The sequence below is a fragment of the Macaca thibetana genome, chromosome X, assembly GCF_024542745.1.
Source record: "Macaca thibetana thibetana isolate TM-01 chromosome X, ASM2454274v1, whole genome shotgun sequence".
In the NCBI taxonomy this organism is placed as follows: domain Eukaryota; kingdom Metazoa; phylum Chordata; class Mammalia; order Primates; family Cercopithecidae; genus Macaca; species Macaca thibetana.
The window spans coordinates 46,671,632-46,688,243 of NC_065598.1; the positions used below are offsets into that span (position 1 = coordinate 46,671,632).

The 16,612-nt window shown below is 39.6% G+C and overlaps 1 protein-coding gene across 4 annotated transcripts in view; it reads left to right on the forward strand.

The window, feature by feature from the left end:
- JADE3 (jade family PHD finger 3) overlaps positions 1 to 16,612 on the forward strand; it is a 150,010-nt gene that overhangs the window by 106,356 nt on the left and 27,042 nt on the right. For all 4 annotated transcript variants that reach the window (XM_050775587.1, XM_050775586.1, XM_050775585.1 and 1 more), the window contains 2 exons: positions 8,336 to 8,526; positions 11,425 to 11,636. In XM_050775587.1, coding sequence (XP_050631544.1) covers positions 8,336 to 8,526; positions 11,425 to 11,636 — 403 coding nt within the window. The remainder of the gene's footprint in view (positions 1 to 8,335; positions 8,527 to 11,424; positions 11,637 to 16,612) is intronic.

A 16,612-nucleotide genomic window follows, 5' to 3' on the forward strand; every position in this document is an offset into this window, starting at 1 on the left:
TTGGATTTTTTTCTGGGGGGAAGTGAGGGTAGGCTTTGAAGTGACTTACCCACCTACATATCATTAGCCAGAACTCACTCCTATGGCCCACCTAATAGCAAAGGGGACTGGAGAACGCAGTCTTGCTATGTGCGCAGGTGGAAATGGAAATAGGGTTTGGTGAACACCTAGCACTTCTCTGCAGTTCTTTGATAGTGGCATTACAAAGTCAAAGCTATGAGAGCACAGGAACCTTACTGGTTTTATTCACCACTGTAACCCTGTAGTTGATGCTATGATCTACACTATACAGATTTCCATATAGTCTTAGGATCTTTCCACCTAGTGTTTCAGCAGGATAGTCTGACTTCTTACAGGCAGTTCAGGACCCCAAGAGTGAATGTTTTAAGAGGTAAGAAGTGGAAGGTGCTCATTTCAAAGCCTAGGCTCAGAAACTGACACAGTATTAATTCCACTCTATTTTATTAGGACAGTTGCAGAGGGCTCCCAAATTGAAGGAGAGGAAAATAGACCCCATTTCTCAATAAAAGACATATCAAAGGATTTGTGGCCGTCTTTGATCTACCACAGTCGTAGTATTTTTAATGTTTGTCTTTTTTTTTTTTTTTTTTTTTAAGAGACAGGTCTTGCTATGTTGCTCAGGCTAGATTCAAACTCCTGGGCTCAAGCTATCCTCCCGCCTCAGCCTCGTGATGAGCTGGAACTACAGGCACAAGCTACCATGCCTGTCTTGAGTTACTTGTTTTGTTGCCTATAGACAGGTTAGTCAGCTAGAGAAACTTTACTAATAAGACCAAAGTACACTCTTGCTCTTTATTAACTAATTTATAAGATTATCAAAATACTTTAGCATTTTATTTCCTAATGGACTTAGAGCAGTAATTTTGGATATATATATATATATAAATTAATTGACTTGATCCTTGGGTGCTAGAATTACTCTACTCGTGCTATAGTAACTGAAAATGGATGAGTAGAGCACATCCTTTCAGAATCTTTTTTCTGGCTTTCAGATGAGATTTTCCAATCTGTTTCACTGTCCTTTCTGCAGTTTTCCTGTTAGTTCAGTATAGTGTATATATGTGGTGATTGAGGGGAGGGGTACAGAGATTACAGAGCCATCTTGCACTGTAAATTATAGCTGCTTAGGTAAGCATTGACTACCAAAAGAAATTTTTCGAAAGTGAGTTCAACAAATAAAGATGGTATTAACCCTATTACATGTGTCTAGGTAGACTGAAGGCTTTTGAGTCATTAACAGCGAGCTTCAGATATTTCTTTTTGGGTATTCATTTATATATTTTAATCAGTTTCTATTGCAGTAAGATTCCAATGGAAGGAAAACAATGTTTCATTTTTTGTTGAAAGCAAACAAACATTATAAGTTGTATAATACACAGTGATTAATGAAGTTTTACTGTGTGTGTGTGCATGTGGGTATGTTTTTAAAATTACGGATTATTATACCAATAAAAATCAGAATACAAAAAAATTAACTGTGTAGTATATGCTTATATACACGCATATATGTATATATAAATAAATGGGATTATTCTATAACTTGCTTTTTTCACTTAACAATATATACTTCTGCATCATTAATAAAACTGAAAGAGGAAGTGATTGGATACAGATAGGTCCCTATTTCCCCTTGCAATGTAAACTCTGGACTTACTGGACTATGGAGATCAGTACTTTCTTTACTAAACTCTAGACTCAAATGTATAACTGCCAACTGAACAGTTCCACTTGGATGTCCAGTAGACATCTCAGACTAAAAATGTCCCAAACTGAACTACTGATCTTCCCAAACCAGTTCTATTTGTAGTTTTCTAGGTTTAGCTGATAGAAAAATCTATCCTTCTAGCTGTAACTCTGTCTTTTCAGTTTAAGCCAAAATTCTTAGTCATCTTTGATTCTTCATTGTCTTATATCCCATAGTCAATATAACAGGATATCCTGTTAACTCTATTTTCAAAATATATCCATATTTCATACAGTAAGTCAAAAGAACAACCCCTAATGATAAATGGGAACACATGCCTGCCTCCCACTCCACTGCTGTATTTGGTCATCTAGGCCTCTCCCATCTCCCTGTACTCTCCTCACCCCATCTCCTTCTTCCCACACCTCCTTTTTCATCCCATTTCAGGCAGCAGCATTCTATCACTTTTACTTTCAATTGTGAGAATTCAGTAAGGAGCACAATGTACAGAGCACTTTCACACACGTTTATCTTATTTAAAATTTAAAACAGTCCTTTTGCAGTTGTGCCAGTTACTGTTGCTAATGATAATTTGCCCCCAAACTTAGCAGCTTAGAGCAACTATGTTATACTCATTGATTCTGTGGGTCAGGAAATCAGATAGGGCACAGTGGGGATGGCCTCTCTCTGCTCCATGATGTGTCTAGGGCCTCATCAAAGAAGACAAAGTTTGAGAGTGACCCAATAGAGCTGGGCACTGGAATCAACTGAAGCCTTATTCACTGCATATCTGTGTAACAGCCCATCCCTGGGCTTGGATAACATGGACTACACATGGCCTTCCCATTAGTTTGGCTTCCTCATAGCCTAACAACCTCAGCATAGTCAGATTTCTTACAGGCCTCAGGCACAGGGCTCCAAGTGCGTGCATTCCTGCAAACCAGGAGGGAGCTACATTCCATTTTATGACCCAGCCTTGCAGTTCTCATGGCATCACTTCTATTGATCAAAAACCATCACAAGCCCTCCCCTATTTAAGGGGAAGGAAGATAGACTTCACTACTTGATGAAGATGACAAAGTCACATTGTAGAAGAATGTGGGATTTGGAAAATACCATCTGTCACAGGGGTTATCATTGTCCTTTGTTTTATAGATTGAGTCATGGAGGCTTGGAGAGAAGTGGTTATCCCAGAGTGGTAGTATGAACAAGGGTCATCTTGGGAAACTATTCCTAGAGTTGTTATTACAGTAACTACTATCTAGTTAGTTGTATTTGTGTGTTTAGAGATAAGGTTGCACTCTGTCACCCAGGCTGGAGTGCAATCATGTAATCGTAGCTCACTACAGCCTCAAATTCCTGGGCTCAAGTGATCTTCCTGCCTCAGCCTCCTGAGTAGCTGGGACTACAGGAGCATACCACCACACCCAACTCTTATCCAGTTCATTTTTAAGGCATTTATTTCAAACCTTTACAAAACCTACGAGGTTTTGGTTTTATGCAGCTTCTGCAGTGTTCACAAATGATTCTAATCCACTTATTAGGAAATGTAGCATAGTCTGTACCTACCAAATATTTAGATCAACTGAAGAGACACTAAGAGGTCTCTGTGTATAAGACACTGGAGGAGGCCATAGATCAGGTTAGAGTGACTGCAGTTACCTTTTTATTGCCTCCTCAGTTGGCACAGCAGTATCCACAGGGGCCAGAGGTAGTAGTGATCCAGCCACTAGCCTTCCCTGGAGAGCAGGTGTGATTGTGGGTCCTTTCACCAAAGGCTAGTCCTCTGGAAAGTTATTACAACATTCATTTACACGCAAGCATCCAAATTGAAAGTTGAGGTTACCTCATCCTAACAAAATTGCTCATGCCTCTAGGCTTGTGAGCTTTTGCTGATTTGGTCAATGGTCTAGTGACCATTTAAAGAGTGTGTCAGGCCGGGCGCGGTGGCTCACGCCTGTAATCCTACCACTTTGGGAGTCCAAGGCTGGTGGATCACCTGAGGTCAGGAGTTTGAGACCAGCCTGGCCAACATGGTGAAACCCTGTCTCTACTAAAAATACAAAAATTAGCCTGGCGTGGTGGCATGTGCCTGTAATTCCAGCTACTTGGGAGGCTGAGGCAGGAGAATCACTTCAACCCGGAAGGCAGAGGTTGCAGTAAGCTGAGATTATGCCACTGCACTCTAGCCTGGGAAACAGAGTGAGACTTGGTTTCAAAAAAAAAAAAAAAAAAAAAAGTGTCTCTATCCATAGTACATAGCCAAGAAACAAAATCACCCATCCAGGGGGGATAATCCTGGGATTTCCTCCAGCTTTAGCCATGTTATATATACTCAAAGATATTGAAGCTGCATTTTAAAAATCCCAAACATATTTTTTCACTAATTCTCACAGCCCTTCCCCCTCTATCATTATAAATACAGTAATTTCTCCTTGTGAGTTTATATTAACTTCATCTTTTACCCACATATTTTCTTGTAGTTGGTGTTACTGTTTTAGTATATAATTTATTGTCATGGACTCGGTCCTTAGATGCAGACCTTTAGTTCAAGATACACGAGGAAAGATGAGTGAGATGACATTGCTGTCATTATCATTATTGTAAATTTTGCATTGAAGTCTAATGTCCACACAGAAAAGTACACAAAGCTGTACAGCTCAATGAATTTTCACAAATTAAATGCACTCATTTATCTGCCACTCAGATCAGGAAATAAAACATGGCTGGGCACGGTGGCTCATGCCTGTAATACCAGCACTTTGCAAGGCCGAGATGGGAGTATCACTTGAGCCCAGGAGTTCAAGACTAGCCTGGGCAACACAGACCCCATCTCTACAAAAGATTTTAAAACTAGCCATCGTGGTGGTGTGCACCTATAGTTTCAGCTACTCAGGAGGCTGAGGTGGCAGGATCACTTGAGCCCAGGAAGTTGAGGCCGCAGTGAGCTGTGGTCATGCCACTGAGAACTGCCTAAAAAAAAAAAAGAAAATATTACCAACACTTCAGAACCCCTCCTTCTTTTCCCTGCCAGTAACTGACCTGCCTCACCTTAGGTAACAGTTTTGACAGTTTTTGAGCTTCCTATGAATAGACTCCTACAGTATACAGTCATTTGAGACTGGATTGTTTTGCTCATCAATACAATTTTGCCATCCATCCATGCTGTTGGATGTAGTAATTCATTAATTTTCACGTCTGTCATGCATTGTGTGAATATGCCATATTTTTTATTCTGCTCTTGATACATATTTGGGTTGTTTCCAGTTTTTACGTACCATAAAAATGCTGATATGAGCCTTTTTATTCATCATTTGGTATGCATCTGTGTACACTTTTGCTAAGTATATACCTAGTGTGGGTTTGCCAGACCATGGGTATGTGTATGTTCAGCTATAATATCTGCTGCCAAAGTGGTTGTTCGAATTCACACTCCCACCAGCAGCATAAGAGATAATCCGTTTCCTCCATTTCCTTACCAACATTTAGTATTTTCAATTTTTGGACTGTCTTTTTAAGTTTAATTATTCTGGTAGATAATAGTGATTGTAATTTCAGTTTGCATTTCCGTGATAACTAATGAGGTTGAGAACCTTTTTAAAGTTTATTTGCCATCTGGATAGCCTTATTTGTGAAGTATCTATTTAAGTTTTTTGCCCAGCTTTTAATTGGGTTGTCTTTTTCTAATGAATTTGTAAGAGTTTATTATATATTGTAGATATAAGTCCTTTGTTGTCTATGTTCAATTGCAAATATCTTCTCCTGTCCCGTGGATTGCCTTTTTATTCTCTTGTCTCTTTTGATAACCAGAAGTTCTAGTTTCATTTTTCAGTCTCTTCCTTTATGGTTAATGGCTTTTGTGTCTTACTTAAAATATCTTTGCCTGCCCCAAGGTCATAAATATATTCTCCTCTGTTTTCTTCCAGAAGTTTAATGAGCATATTGTTATAGAAAAACATTTATAGCCTACCTTGTTCCATGTAGAATTTGAGGCAGTTGAGACGAATAGTTAGCAAAATGGTCTTCCTTTTAGAAAAAGGTAACTCTTGACAAAAAATTGGATATTCTCCCTTCTAGGCCATGCACTAAAGAAACATGACATATTTAATCTCATAGTCTCCGAAGAATTCATATGTCTGTCCTACCCTTTTTAGTTGGGTATGTTTCAGTTGGAAGCAGGCCTCTAACAGCAATTCCCAAAATTTTAGTTTCAATTAATATTTGAGGTTTCTGCATTTTTCCTCAAATATTTGTTCCCTTTGGCTTTCAAAACTCCATATGGTAGAAAAATTAAAATGTGCAAATGTGTGTAGTTGTTATTAGCTTTATTCAGATTCATTATTTGGAATGAGAGGCTTTTGGAAGAATACTTAGGAGGCAATATTCTCTACATTTATAGGGTGGACTATGCCTGTGTATATTTTATGTGTATTCATTGGAATATGTTTATGTTTATAAATCCTTCCATATATGTGATGATGACTCTAGAGTAAAGAAAACTGGCTCCAGAAGCCTTCCGGAGAAATGATTTTCATTATTTTATGACATACATGTGTTTGTTTATTTTTTTAGATGGCCCGCCTTGTTCTTTAAAATTACCACAGAATAGTAATCCAGATTTTTCTCTTGGTTAAATTTTCTGAGGCCTCATACAGTATTTAAACTACCAATAATAACTTGGTGTGAAAAAAATTTATTTTTTCTCTGGTTTCCTTGCCTTGAGCTCTTGGATGTCAGGAAGGGTGAGGGGAAATATCAGTCTGCTTGAGCTTAGATTTATGGTTACTATTGTGTATGGATGGGAAATGGATTGAGTGTGCATAGCTCCATGGCCTCTTGGCTTTTAACTCATTTGCATAAATAGTGAAAATAATAAGGAATATTAAAACAATAACAATGGTGTTATTGAGCATCTATTTTTACTATACACTAAGCCAAACACTTCATCTGTTTTTTTCTATATAATTGTTATAATAGTCCTACAAGTTTGACATTTTTTTCCCTTCAACTTTTAAGTTCAGGGGTAGTTCATGTGCAGGATGAACTTTTAAGTTCATGTGCAGGATGTATAGGTTTGTTAGATAAGTAAACGTGTGCCATGGTGGTTTGCTGCACAGATCATCCCATCACCAAGCTATTACACCTAGCATGCATTAGCTATTCTTCCTGATGCTCTCCCTCCCCTCACTGACAGGCCACAGTGTGTGTTGTTCCCCCTACCATGTGTTCATGTGTTTTCATCATTCAGCTCCCACTTATAAGTGAGGACATACAGGTTTTGGTTTTCTGTTCCTGTGTTAGTTTGCTGAGGATAATGGCTTCTAACTCCATCCATGTCCCTGCAAAGGACATGATCTCATTTTTTTTTTATGGCTGCCTGGTATTCTGTGGTGAATGTGTATCACATTTTCTTTATCCAGTCTATCATTGATGGACATTTAGCTTGATTCCATGTCTTTGCTAGATACTATTTTTTATCATATTTAATGATTGTTATCCTTACTTTTTAGCTAAGAAAACTGAACCTTATATAAAGTAAGTGGCCAGGCATGATGGCTCACGCCTGTAATCCCAGCGCTTTGGGAGGCCAAGGTGGGCGGATCACGAGGTCAGGAGTTCAAGACCAGCCTGGCCAACATGGTGAAACCCCTTCTCTACTAAAAATACAAAAAATTAGCTGGGCATGGTGGCAGGTGCCTGTAATCCCAGCTACTTGGGAGGCTGAGGCAGAAGAATCACTTGAACCCGGGAGGCAGAGGTTGCAGTGAGCCAAGACCACGCCACTGCACTCCACCCTAGGCAACAGAGCAAGACTCCATCTCAAAATAAATGAATAAACAAACAAAGAAATAAAGTAATAGCCTGAGATCACCGTGTAAGTGAGTGGCAGAAAAAAACAAGCCTCTGTGAAACTAAAGCTTGTTTTCTTTACCACCATCCAGTATTGTCTCCATGACAGAAAATTATTAATTTGGCTGAAATATATCTTTGGTATGGGATCTGTCTGTGCCTTTGTGCAGATACCACCCCCTCCCAGGTTTCCTCTTCTAAATAAACTTGGTGGCCATTGTACCAAGAACACACTAACATGACAACATTTTATTAGAATGAATGGGCTGGTCGTGGTGGCTCACGCCAGTAATCCCAACACTTTAGGAGGCCAAGTTCGAAGGATTGCTTAAGGCCAGGAATTCAAGACCCGCCTGGACAACATAGTGAGACCCCGTCTCTTACCCCCCAAAAATCTTTTTAAACGTTAGCCAGGCATGGTGGCATGTGCCTGTAGTCTCAGCTACTTGAGAAGCTGAGGCAGGAAGATCACTGGATTTTCAAGGCTGTGGTAAGCTATGACCTTGCCCACTGCATTCCAGCCTGGGTGGTTGAGCAAGAGCTTGTCTCTAAAAATTTTTTTAAAAATTAGAATGGTGGGAACCAGGATCTATGAGGGTGAATAAAGAATATTGTTAGCAGTCAGTGAGTTAACAGCATATGACAAAACTAAATTTGTAAAACCATTTGCTTTCTAGAAAGGAATCTGCCATACCTCCCAGAGGGCATTTAGCCATCTGTTCAGTGCCTGGAATCTGTCATTTGTTGATTGTTATCATTGTCTTTCTCTTGCTTTTCTAGGATTATAGCTGAGAAGGTAAAGGACGTTCTGTTTATCCGACCCCGGAAGTATATTCACTGCTCCAGTCCAGACACCACAGAGCCTGGCTACATCAACATCATGGAGTTGGCAGCATCTGTTTGCCGCTATGACCTAGATGACATGGACATCTTCTGGCTTCAGGAACTCAATGAAGACCTTGCAGAAATGGGTAAGTTCTTTTCTCGCAAGTAAGTTGTGACTTAACTCATATTTTGTTGTTTTTTTTTTAAGTTATCAGAACCCTTTAGCTTTTTATTTTGTTGCCTCCTTTCTTTTCTGGCCTTTTCATTTATTTTTCTTGTTGATTTTATCTTATTTCAGTTAGATATTTCTTCAAATGCATACATAGAAATAGAGCAATAACATTTAAATATGACCTTTTCTTTCCTTATTCATGGTTAATGGCACAGATCAAGGATAGCATGTAGGTTTCATGAAGTTGTTTCCCAATTCAGGAAGTTTGAGAGTGGCCATAGCTGATTGGACTTCTGGTTGAGAATTCTGAGGCAGGTTCCTGGCCTGAAAAGCAGTGTGATCAGTGAGCAGGGCCAGAAGTAGAGGCCCCTCTGGCAGGGGGTTGGAGAGAATCTCCAATTTCAGCATTGAGCAGCACCACTGCAACTGACAGATTGCTATGACAGTACCCCTTAATGCAGGACTTGCTGCCTGGAAGAAAAGTTGCAGGCCTAGGGCAAAACATTCACAAAGCAGTTCTTAGCTACTTCCACCTAGAGTTGTCATACAATTTTCAAAAAATAAAATGAAACAAAAGCAAATAAATGTATGTTTACATATGAAAGTAAACATAATTAATGCTTTTAAAGGAAATGTGTGCCATACAATACCATACCAACAATACTGAGAAATGCTAGGCTGAAAGATAACTCATTTTATACTTACACACAGTTCTTGTTCATCTGTTTTTAAGTCTCCATATAAGATATGGTGAAAGATACATTTGATCTCATTTTTGTTTGAATCACATTTTATTTCATTTTTGTTTGAATCACATTTGTTCATTTTAGTATAAGGATCAGTGGTTTTTCTTTTCTTCCTGCCCTCCCTTTTTCCTTTCTTTCTTTTGAGGCTAGTATCTGAATGCACATGAATAAAAAACTAAAATTATATTAAATCAGTTTGGCATGGGGAATGATAGTTACTCTGCCGGTAACCAGTCCTTATTCCTTGATTTTTTAAAGCTTTTTGTTTTGTCTTTTCTTGCTCTGCCCCCTAAGAGGAGAGGGGAGTGGTAAATTTAGGGTGGCAACCACAAAGAGAAGGGAATAAAAGACTGACAGAGAAGTAAAATCAGAATATGAGGACATAATCAAATGGATCCATGGCTCAATGTGCACTTGTGTTCATAATGCATATAATATCCATAGATATCACAATCATTACAAGGCTGCCTTTGGCATGAAACTACCTTATTATGAGGTTCCTTTGGTATTTTGTAACTAATTCTCCTTGGATGAGTTTTTTAAACAAACTTTTTGTTTTGGAATAATTTGATTTACAGAAAAGTTGCAGTTAGTACAGGGAGTTCTCATATACACCTCACAGTTTCAGTTCCCCTAATGTTAACATCTTACTTTACCATGGTACATATGTCAAAACCACAAAACCAACACAGGTACATTACTATTAACTTCAGACTTTATTGGGATTTCAAGGGTTTTTCTACTTACCACCTTTTTCTATTCCAGGATCCCATCCAGTATACCACATTGCATTTAGGCTTAGAAGAATTTTAAAAGAGGATTGCAGTATCTCAAGCTTTTCTTTAGGGTGAATGATATTGCAGTGAGGTATCTAAGAGCTTAAAGTAAACTTTTTAAAAACAATATTAAGCGTATTATGAATTAAGGACTTTTTTGAGTGCTGACTACATATTGAGCACCATACTAAGCAATTACTTCATCTCAGCTTCACAACAAATCAGTGGGTTTCTTATTATTATACTTATTTCATAGATAAGAACACTAAGCCCTAAAGAGGATAAATAACCTGTCAAAGTTTACATAGCTAATATGAGGTAAAGTTGGAATTTTAATCCAAGTTTTCTTGTAACCAGACACTATATTCCTTTCCTCCAAAAAAAAAAAAAAAACCGTGTAACTTGTCTTGGCTGGAAAAATGAAACATAAGGCCTGGACAGTTTTTGGTTTCATAAGTAGCCACAACCTTAAAATGATAGTTTATGTGGAATTCTAAAGTTTCCTAGGACATCTTATATTACAAATGAAGTGGAATACTTGGGTACGTTTGTTTTGAATCATTTTGAGGATTATTCCTGAGTTTACAAGTTGTTAGAATAAATACATAAGTGCTCTCACAAAAGTTGATTAATAAGTGTGGAAGGCTAAGATAAAATAAAGATATAGCTGGAAAAAGGAATCAGGAAGCAAAGAAGGTAATTTCAGAATTGAAGTTAGAGCTTTGTAAATTTTAATAGGTTTATATGTTATTATAGTTTGCCATTGAAAAATATTATTAGATTTTTTTAAAAGTTATATTTGAAAAACAAAATATTTTATATGTGTAATCACCTACACGTAGGACCTAGAATTTTCTATTATGGGCTTCATACATTTTCATATGAAATTTTCCTTGTATAATCATTATATATGCTCATTGAAGCTAACTTGCTAAGAATGAATTATTATGTCCAAATAGTTATGTGATTTTAATTACTATGCTACAAATGATCATGTCCAGAATTATAAAGCTTGGTGAAAGTCCTCCTACAGTGGGAATAAGAGAAAATAGAGATTTAAGAGGAGACTGGCTAGAATTTGGACAAGAAATCGAAAGGGTCAGTAATATATCTTCTAAGGAACATGGTGAAATGTATATCTCCTTTCATGTGTCAAACACTAATACATGATTATAGGTAAATTTTAGAGTAGTACTAGCAAAAGATTTTTTGAAATCTGGTTGTTTTAGAGCAGGAAAGAGATGTTTTTATCCTTTAGAATCCTACCCACTCCTGCACTGGGCTCACAGTAGGTGATTTGGGAATGACAGCTGACTGATGGGTTGATTGATTGTTTGTATTTCTGTGCAGGTTGTGGGCCAGTTGATGAGAATCTTATGGAAAAGACAGTAGAAGTCCTGGAACGCCATTGCCATGAAAATATGAACCATGCTATTGAGACAGAGGAAGGGCTAGGCATAGAGTATGATGAAGATGTGATCTGTGATGTGTGCCGGTCTCCAGACAGTGAAGAAGGGAATGATATGGTGTTCTGTGATAAGTGTAACGTCTGTGTGCATCAGGTTAGTGAGAGTGGAGACCGTCACCTCCCTACGGTCAGCCTTTCTCAAGCTCAGTGATGATCTCCAGCACCCATATCTGGGTAGCGGCTTGCATTTAAGGGTGAAAATAAAGATTTGGCCTGGTTGTTCTTCAGTATTTCCTCTAGAAACAATACTTCTTATGACCACCAAGATGACTTGCTGACTAACTTTACCCCATGGGGCTAAACCCAGGTCTTTATTGTGTCACTTTGTGCCCAGACCATTGGGATTGCCTTGTTCAGTTCTACCCTAGGCCCCTGCCCCAGGGGGATCTCATTGCTGCCTGTCTGAGGTCTCTCCTCTGCCTTCAAACCTCCATGGCCTCATGAGGTTACACCCGTGGTCAGTAACCTTGGTGAGTTTACACTTCCTACAGATAGAAGTCCAGACTCCTGGCCGGGCGCGGTGGCTCAAGCCTGTAATCCCAGCACTTTGGGAGGCCAAGACGGGCGGATCACGAGGTCAGGAGATCGAGACCATCCTGGCGAACACGGTGAAACCCCGTCTCTACTAAAAATACAAAAAAACTAGCCGGGCGAGGTGGCGGGCGTCTGTAGTCCCAGCTACTTGGGAGGCTGAGGCAGGAGAATGGCGTGAACCCGGGAGGTGGAGCTTGCAGTGAGCTGAGATCCGGCCACTGCACTCCAGCCTGGGTGACAGAGCAAGACTCCGTCTCAAAAAAAAAAAAAAAAAAAAGAAGTCCAGACTCCTTATCCTGGCACTCAAGACCCTCCCCCATCCCCTAAACATGCCACCCCTAAGAAGGTCCACCCCACTTTTAAAGATCACAGAATTTTAGGACTGCAAAAGACTGTGTAACTCTTCAATCTTACACAATACCAGGAGAGGTGAAGTGACTTTACCCAAGCTGGTTATTTGTCATTCTTTCTACTACACTGCCTTTTTAATTAATAATGATTATGATATCAACCCTCCTCTCAGCTCTTTCCATTTTTTCCCCCACAAGCACTATGCTCCAACAAAGTAAGGTTACTCAAGGTGCAGTGATGAATATTCCTGACACTGTCCTATCTCCCATGTTTCAGCTGCACTCCAATTTGTAAATGCCTCCTCCTATCTCCCAGCTATCAAAAATCTACATATTTTTCAAGGTCTAGTTCAGATCCTTTCTTGAACTCCCTTGCCCTAAGTGGTTTTTCATTCTTCTGAACCTGTTTATATTTCATTCATTTTGTTAATTTATCTAGCAAATAGGTACAGTACTCCATGGGCCAGGATTGTGCTGCATGCTGAGGACACACTCAGTGATGAAGAGAGGCAGACATGGTCTCTGCCCCCAGGGAGATCATAGTCTGGTGTAAGAAATATAGGGAAACTGCCAGTTTAGCATCATGTGCCAAGTGTTTTTATAGATATAAGTCCAAGCTGCTGTGGAAGTGCATCTGTGAGAAATGATGGTCAGGGACAACTTCCAAGAGGTGGCATCCAAGCTAAATCTTAATGTCCAAAAGGAGATGTCAAGTAAACCAGCAATGTGTGTTCAGGCAGAGAGGAGAAATGTTCATACAGGGTAGTGAAAGCAGGCAAAGTATGTCAGAGGCAACTGAAGGCTTCAGAAACTATAAAGTGGCAGAGCAGAGTAGGGAAGACATGGAGAGTGAGGGTGGAGAGGGATACAAGAGACGTGTGTAAAGGACCTTCTGACAAACTAAGGAACTTCAGTTCTGTCCTGTCAACCCTGGAGGATGTGATTTGTATTTTAGAAAGATCATTCTGGCTATAAAATGACTAAAATAATTAGAATAGATAACATAGCAGATAGAAACCAGGGCTTAAGATTATTTTAATTCCCTGTGCCACCTAACCTAACCACCCTGTATGTAAAAGGTACTCACAATTATTATGTGACCAATTGGGTCTTTTTCTTCATTTACCTTTAACAAAGTAAATTTTGAAAATTTGTCTTCACTTTACCAATTATTGGCATTTATATCAGACTTTAAGTGACAGCAGAAAATGTTTACCACTTAACTATGAACTTAAGTATTATATCTCACAATACAAGCCCACAGTCCCTTCTCTGCAATTCCAAAATTATAAAGTTCTGAAAACCACACGTTTTTGCTGAAGTTTCACACCAGAACTGATTTGAGGACAATACCAGAACCCACCCAGTATGAGGCCATTTGTAGTCCTTATCCATTTTATGTAAATACTCATATATTTTGTTAGAGAACTATTAATGTGTTTGGTTATATGGTATTGCCCCTGGTCCCACTGGGGGCTTAGGCCATATACTATATATATACTTTCTTAAGATCTGAGCAATTCTGAATTTCCTAATTTTTCTTACCCTAGAGGTTTCAGATAAATGATTGTGGATCTGTAGTAGGCTTAAAAGGAATAGCATAAAGGTCATCTGTATATATTTCCTATGTTTGTCCTTTACAGTTGGGACAAAATAGTAAGTATTCTCAGGTTCTTTAACAAAATCAAATGTAGCGTAATTATCTCCAATGCTATTTATTAGTCTTGAAAACGATTCCGGTAATGACTATAAATGATGCCCCTTTCTCACATAGAAAGAGATGAGATGACAATAACTGACCAGACCTTGCAGAATGTAAACTGGTATGTATTAAAGCTGGGACATTGGTACCCTATAAAGTTTCACATAAGAGATTCTTCCAAAGTAAGTATATTTACTTGGATTCTAAAGAGATACTTAGCTTAGAGCTCCCTCTGTTGGCTGAAAAGTGACTTAAAATGCTTTGGAAGCTTTGGTTTACTCCCTAACAGAATGGGGACATGTTGACATCTGAATTTATTAAACATGATTTTTCTTCTTTACTGACACCATATTACATTTCAGTGTTTGTTCTTCAGTGACAAAAATACACTTATAGTCAGTACTTTAGAAGAGAGGTGTACATAAGTAGCCTTTAGATTTTAACAATGAATTTACCATTTTTTCTTTAAAAAATGTGAAAGTTGGGCCAGGCACAGTGGCTCACGCCTGTAATCCCAGCACTTTGGAAGGCCAAGGCGGGTGGATCACGAGGTCAGGAGTTCGATACCAGCCTGGCCAATATAGTGAAACCCCGTCTCTATACAAAAATTAGCTGGGTGTGGTGGCACGCACCTGTAGTCCCAGCTGCTCGGGAGGCTGAGGCAGGAGAATTGCTTGAACCCAGGAGGCAGACATTGCAGTGAGCCAAGATTGCGCCACTGCACTCCAGCCTGGGTGACAGAGTGAGACTCCATCTCAAAAAAAAATGTGAAAGTTAGGGCCATTCCAAGTCCTTTTACATGTATCTATGATCTTATGACCATGAGTAAGTCCACAAAAGGGCTCAGTAAATGATGTTCTGCCCAATAAACTGGCCAGGAGCTAAAGGATATTCCAGGAGCCGGCCTCTGATCTCTCTTCCAGTCTGAAAGAGACTCTATTTTAGGGAGGAAGCTTGCTTTCATTTCCTAGCAAACATTCTGGGCCTCAGACAAAGAGCTTTAAAGGTTAGAAACCTTATAAAATGATGCCTTGCTGTTGTGAGAGGAGCCTACCTAGAGTCCAGCTTCAATTCTTGAGCTAAACACATTTGTTCTATCCAACCACCTGCTCAAGCTCAGCATAGGGGGCATTCAGGTAAATTGATGATAACAGCTCTACCTCTAGTGACCTTAAAATCTCATTGAGTTCTGTAGGCCAGGGTTAATTAAAAGAAAAAAAATTACTTAAATCTCACTGAGGAGAGGAAACATGACAGCAAATGTAGACAAAAAGAATACATGGTGCTGGCCGGGTGCTGTGACTCACACGTGTAATTCCAGCACTTTGGGAGGCCAAAGTGTGGTTCAGTTGAGCCCAGGATTTTGAGAGTAGTCTGAACAGTGTGGCAAAACCCTGTCTCTACGAAAATTAGCTGGGCAGAGTGGCACATGCCTGTGCTCCTAGCTACTCAGGAGACTAAGGTAGGACGATTGCTTGAGCCCAGGAGGGGCTCAGTGAGCCAAGGCTCACTACGAGGCTGCAGTGAGCCAAGATCATGCCACCTCATTCCAGCCTGGATGACAGAGCAAGACCCTGTCTCAAAAATAATAATAATAATAAAAATAAAGAACACATGATGCTGACTGCGTACCTGGTGAGAGAAATTGCATGGAGTGGAGGGCGGGAGTCAGGCAGTGGGACAAACACAAGGGGCTACAGTGACCTAAGCAAGTTTTTTGGAGGGGCCTGGAGTTTGAACCAGGTCTGGAAGGGTGAGAAAGGTCCGACTATGCAAAGAACAGTTAACCATGTAGAGCAGGGAAACTGCTTAGACACATGGACATGAAAATGAGAATGACCAGTTATGGAGAAAACCAGGAGGCCTGCCTGTCCAAGTCAGAAGCCCTGTGTTTGGGTATAGTGGGGCATGAGATAGGATAGTGAGATACAAGGAGCAGCAGGCTTTAGATAAGGAACCAGTAAACTTTTTAAGGATCCGCTGTAAATATTTCAGTCTTTATAGGCCACATACAGTCTCTGTTACATGTTCGTCTCTTTACAACCCTTTAAAAATGTGAAAACCATTCTTAGCTTGTTGGCTTTATAAAACAGACCTTGGAAAACAGCCAACCCCTAGTTTGGATGGTAGGGGGCAGGTAAGAGTAGAAGGAATATCTAAAGGGCTTGCCACTGTACAATGGTATGGATTCTTTTAGTGAGGACAATCTGGCAGCCAAGTAGAGGAAGGGTTGAAGGTACAAAGGGGGAAAAAGAAAATGCAGAAATTAATCAATCCAGGCATGGCATAATGAGAACTTGGATAGAGCAAGTGGTGAGGATGGAGAGGAAGGTCAGAGTTTTGGGGCCACTGTAGGGAGAATAGCAAGCACCAGGTCAGCAGATGAAAGAAAGTGAATAATACAAGTCTAGGAATTTGGATCTGGAAGATAGGAAGAATGGTGGTGACATGGAAAAAAGGAGTTTGGAAAAGGACCAGGTTGTG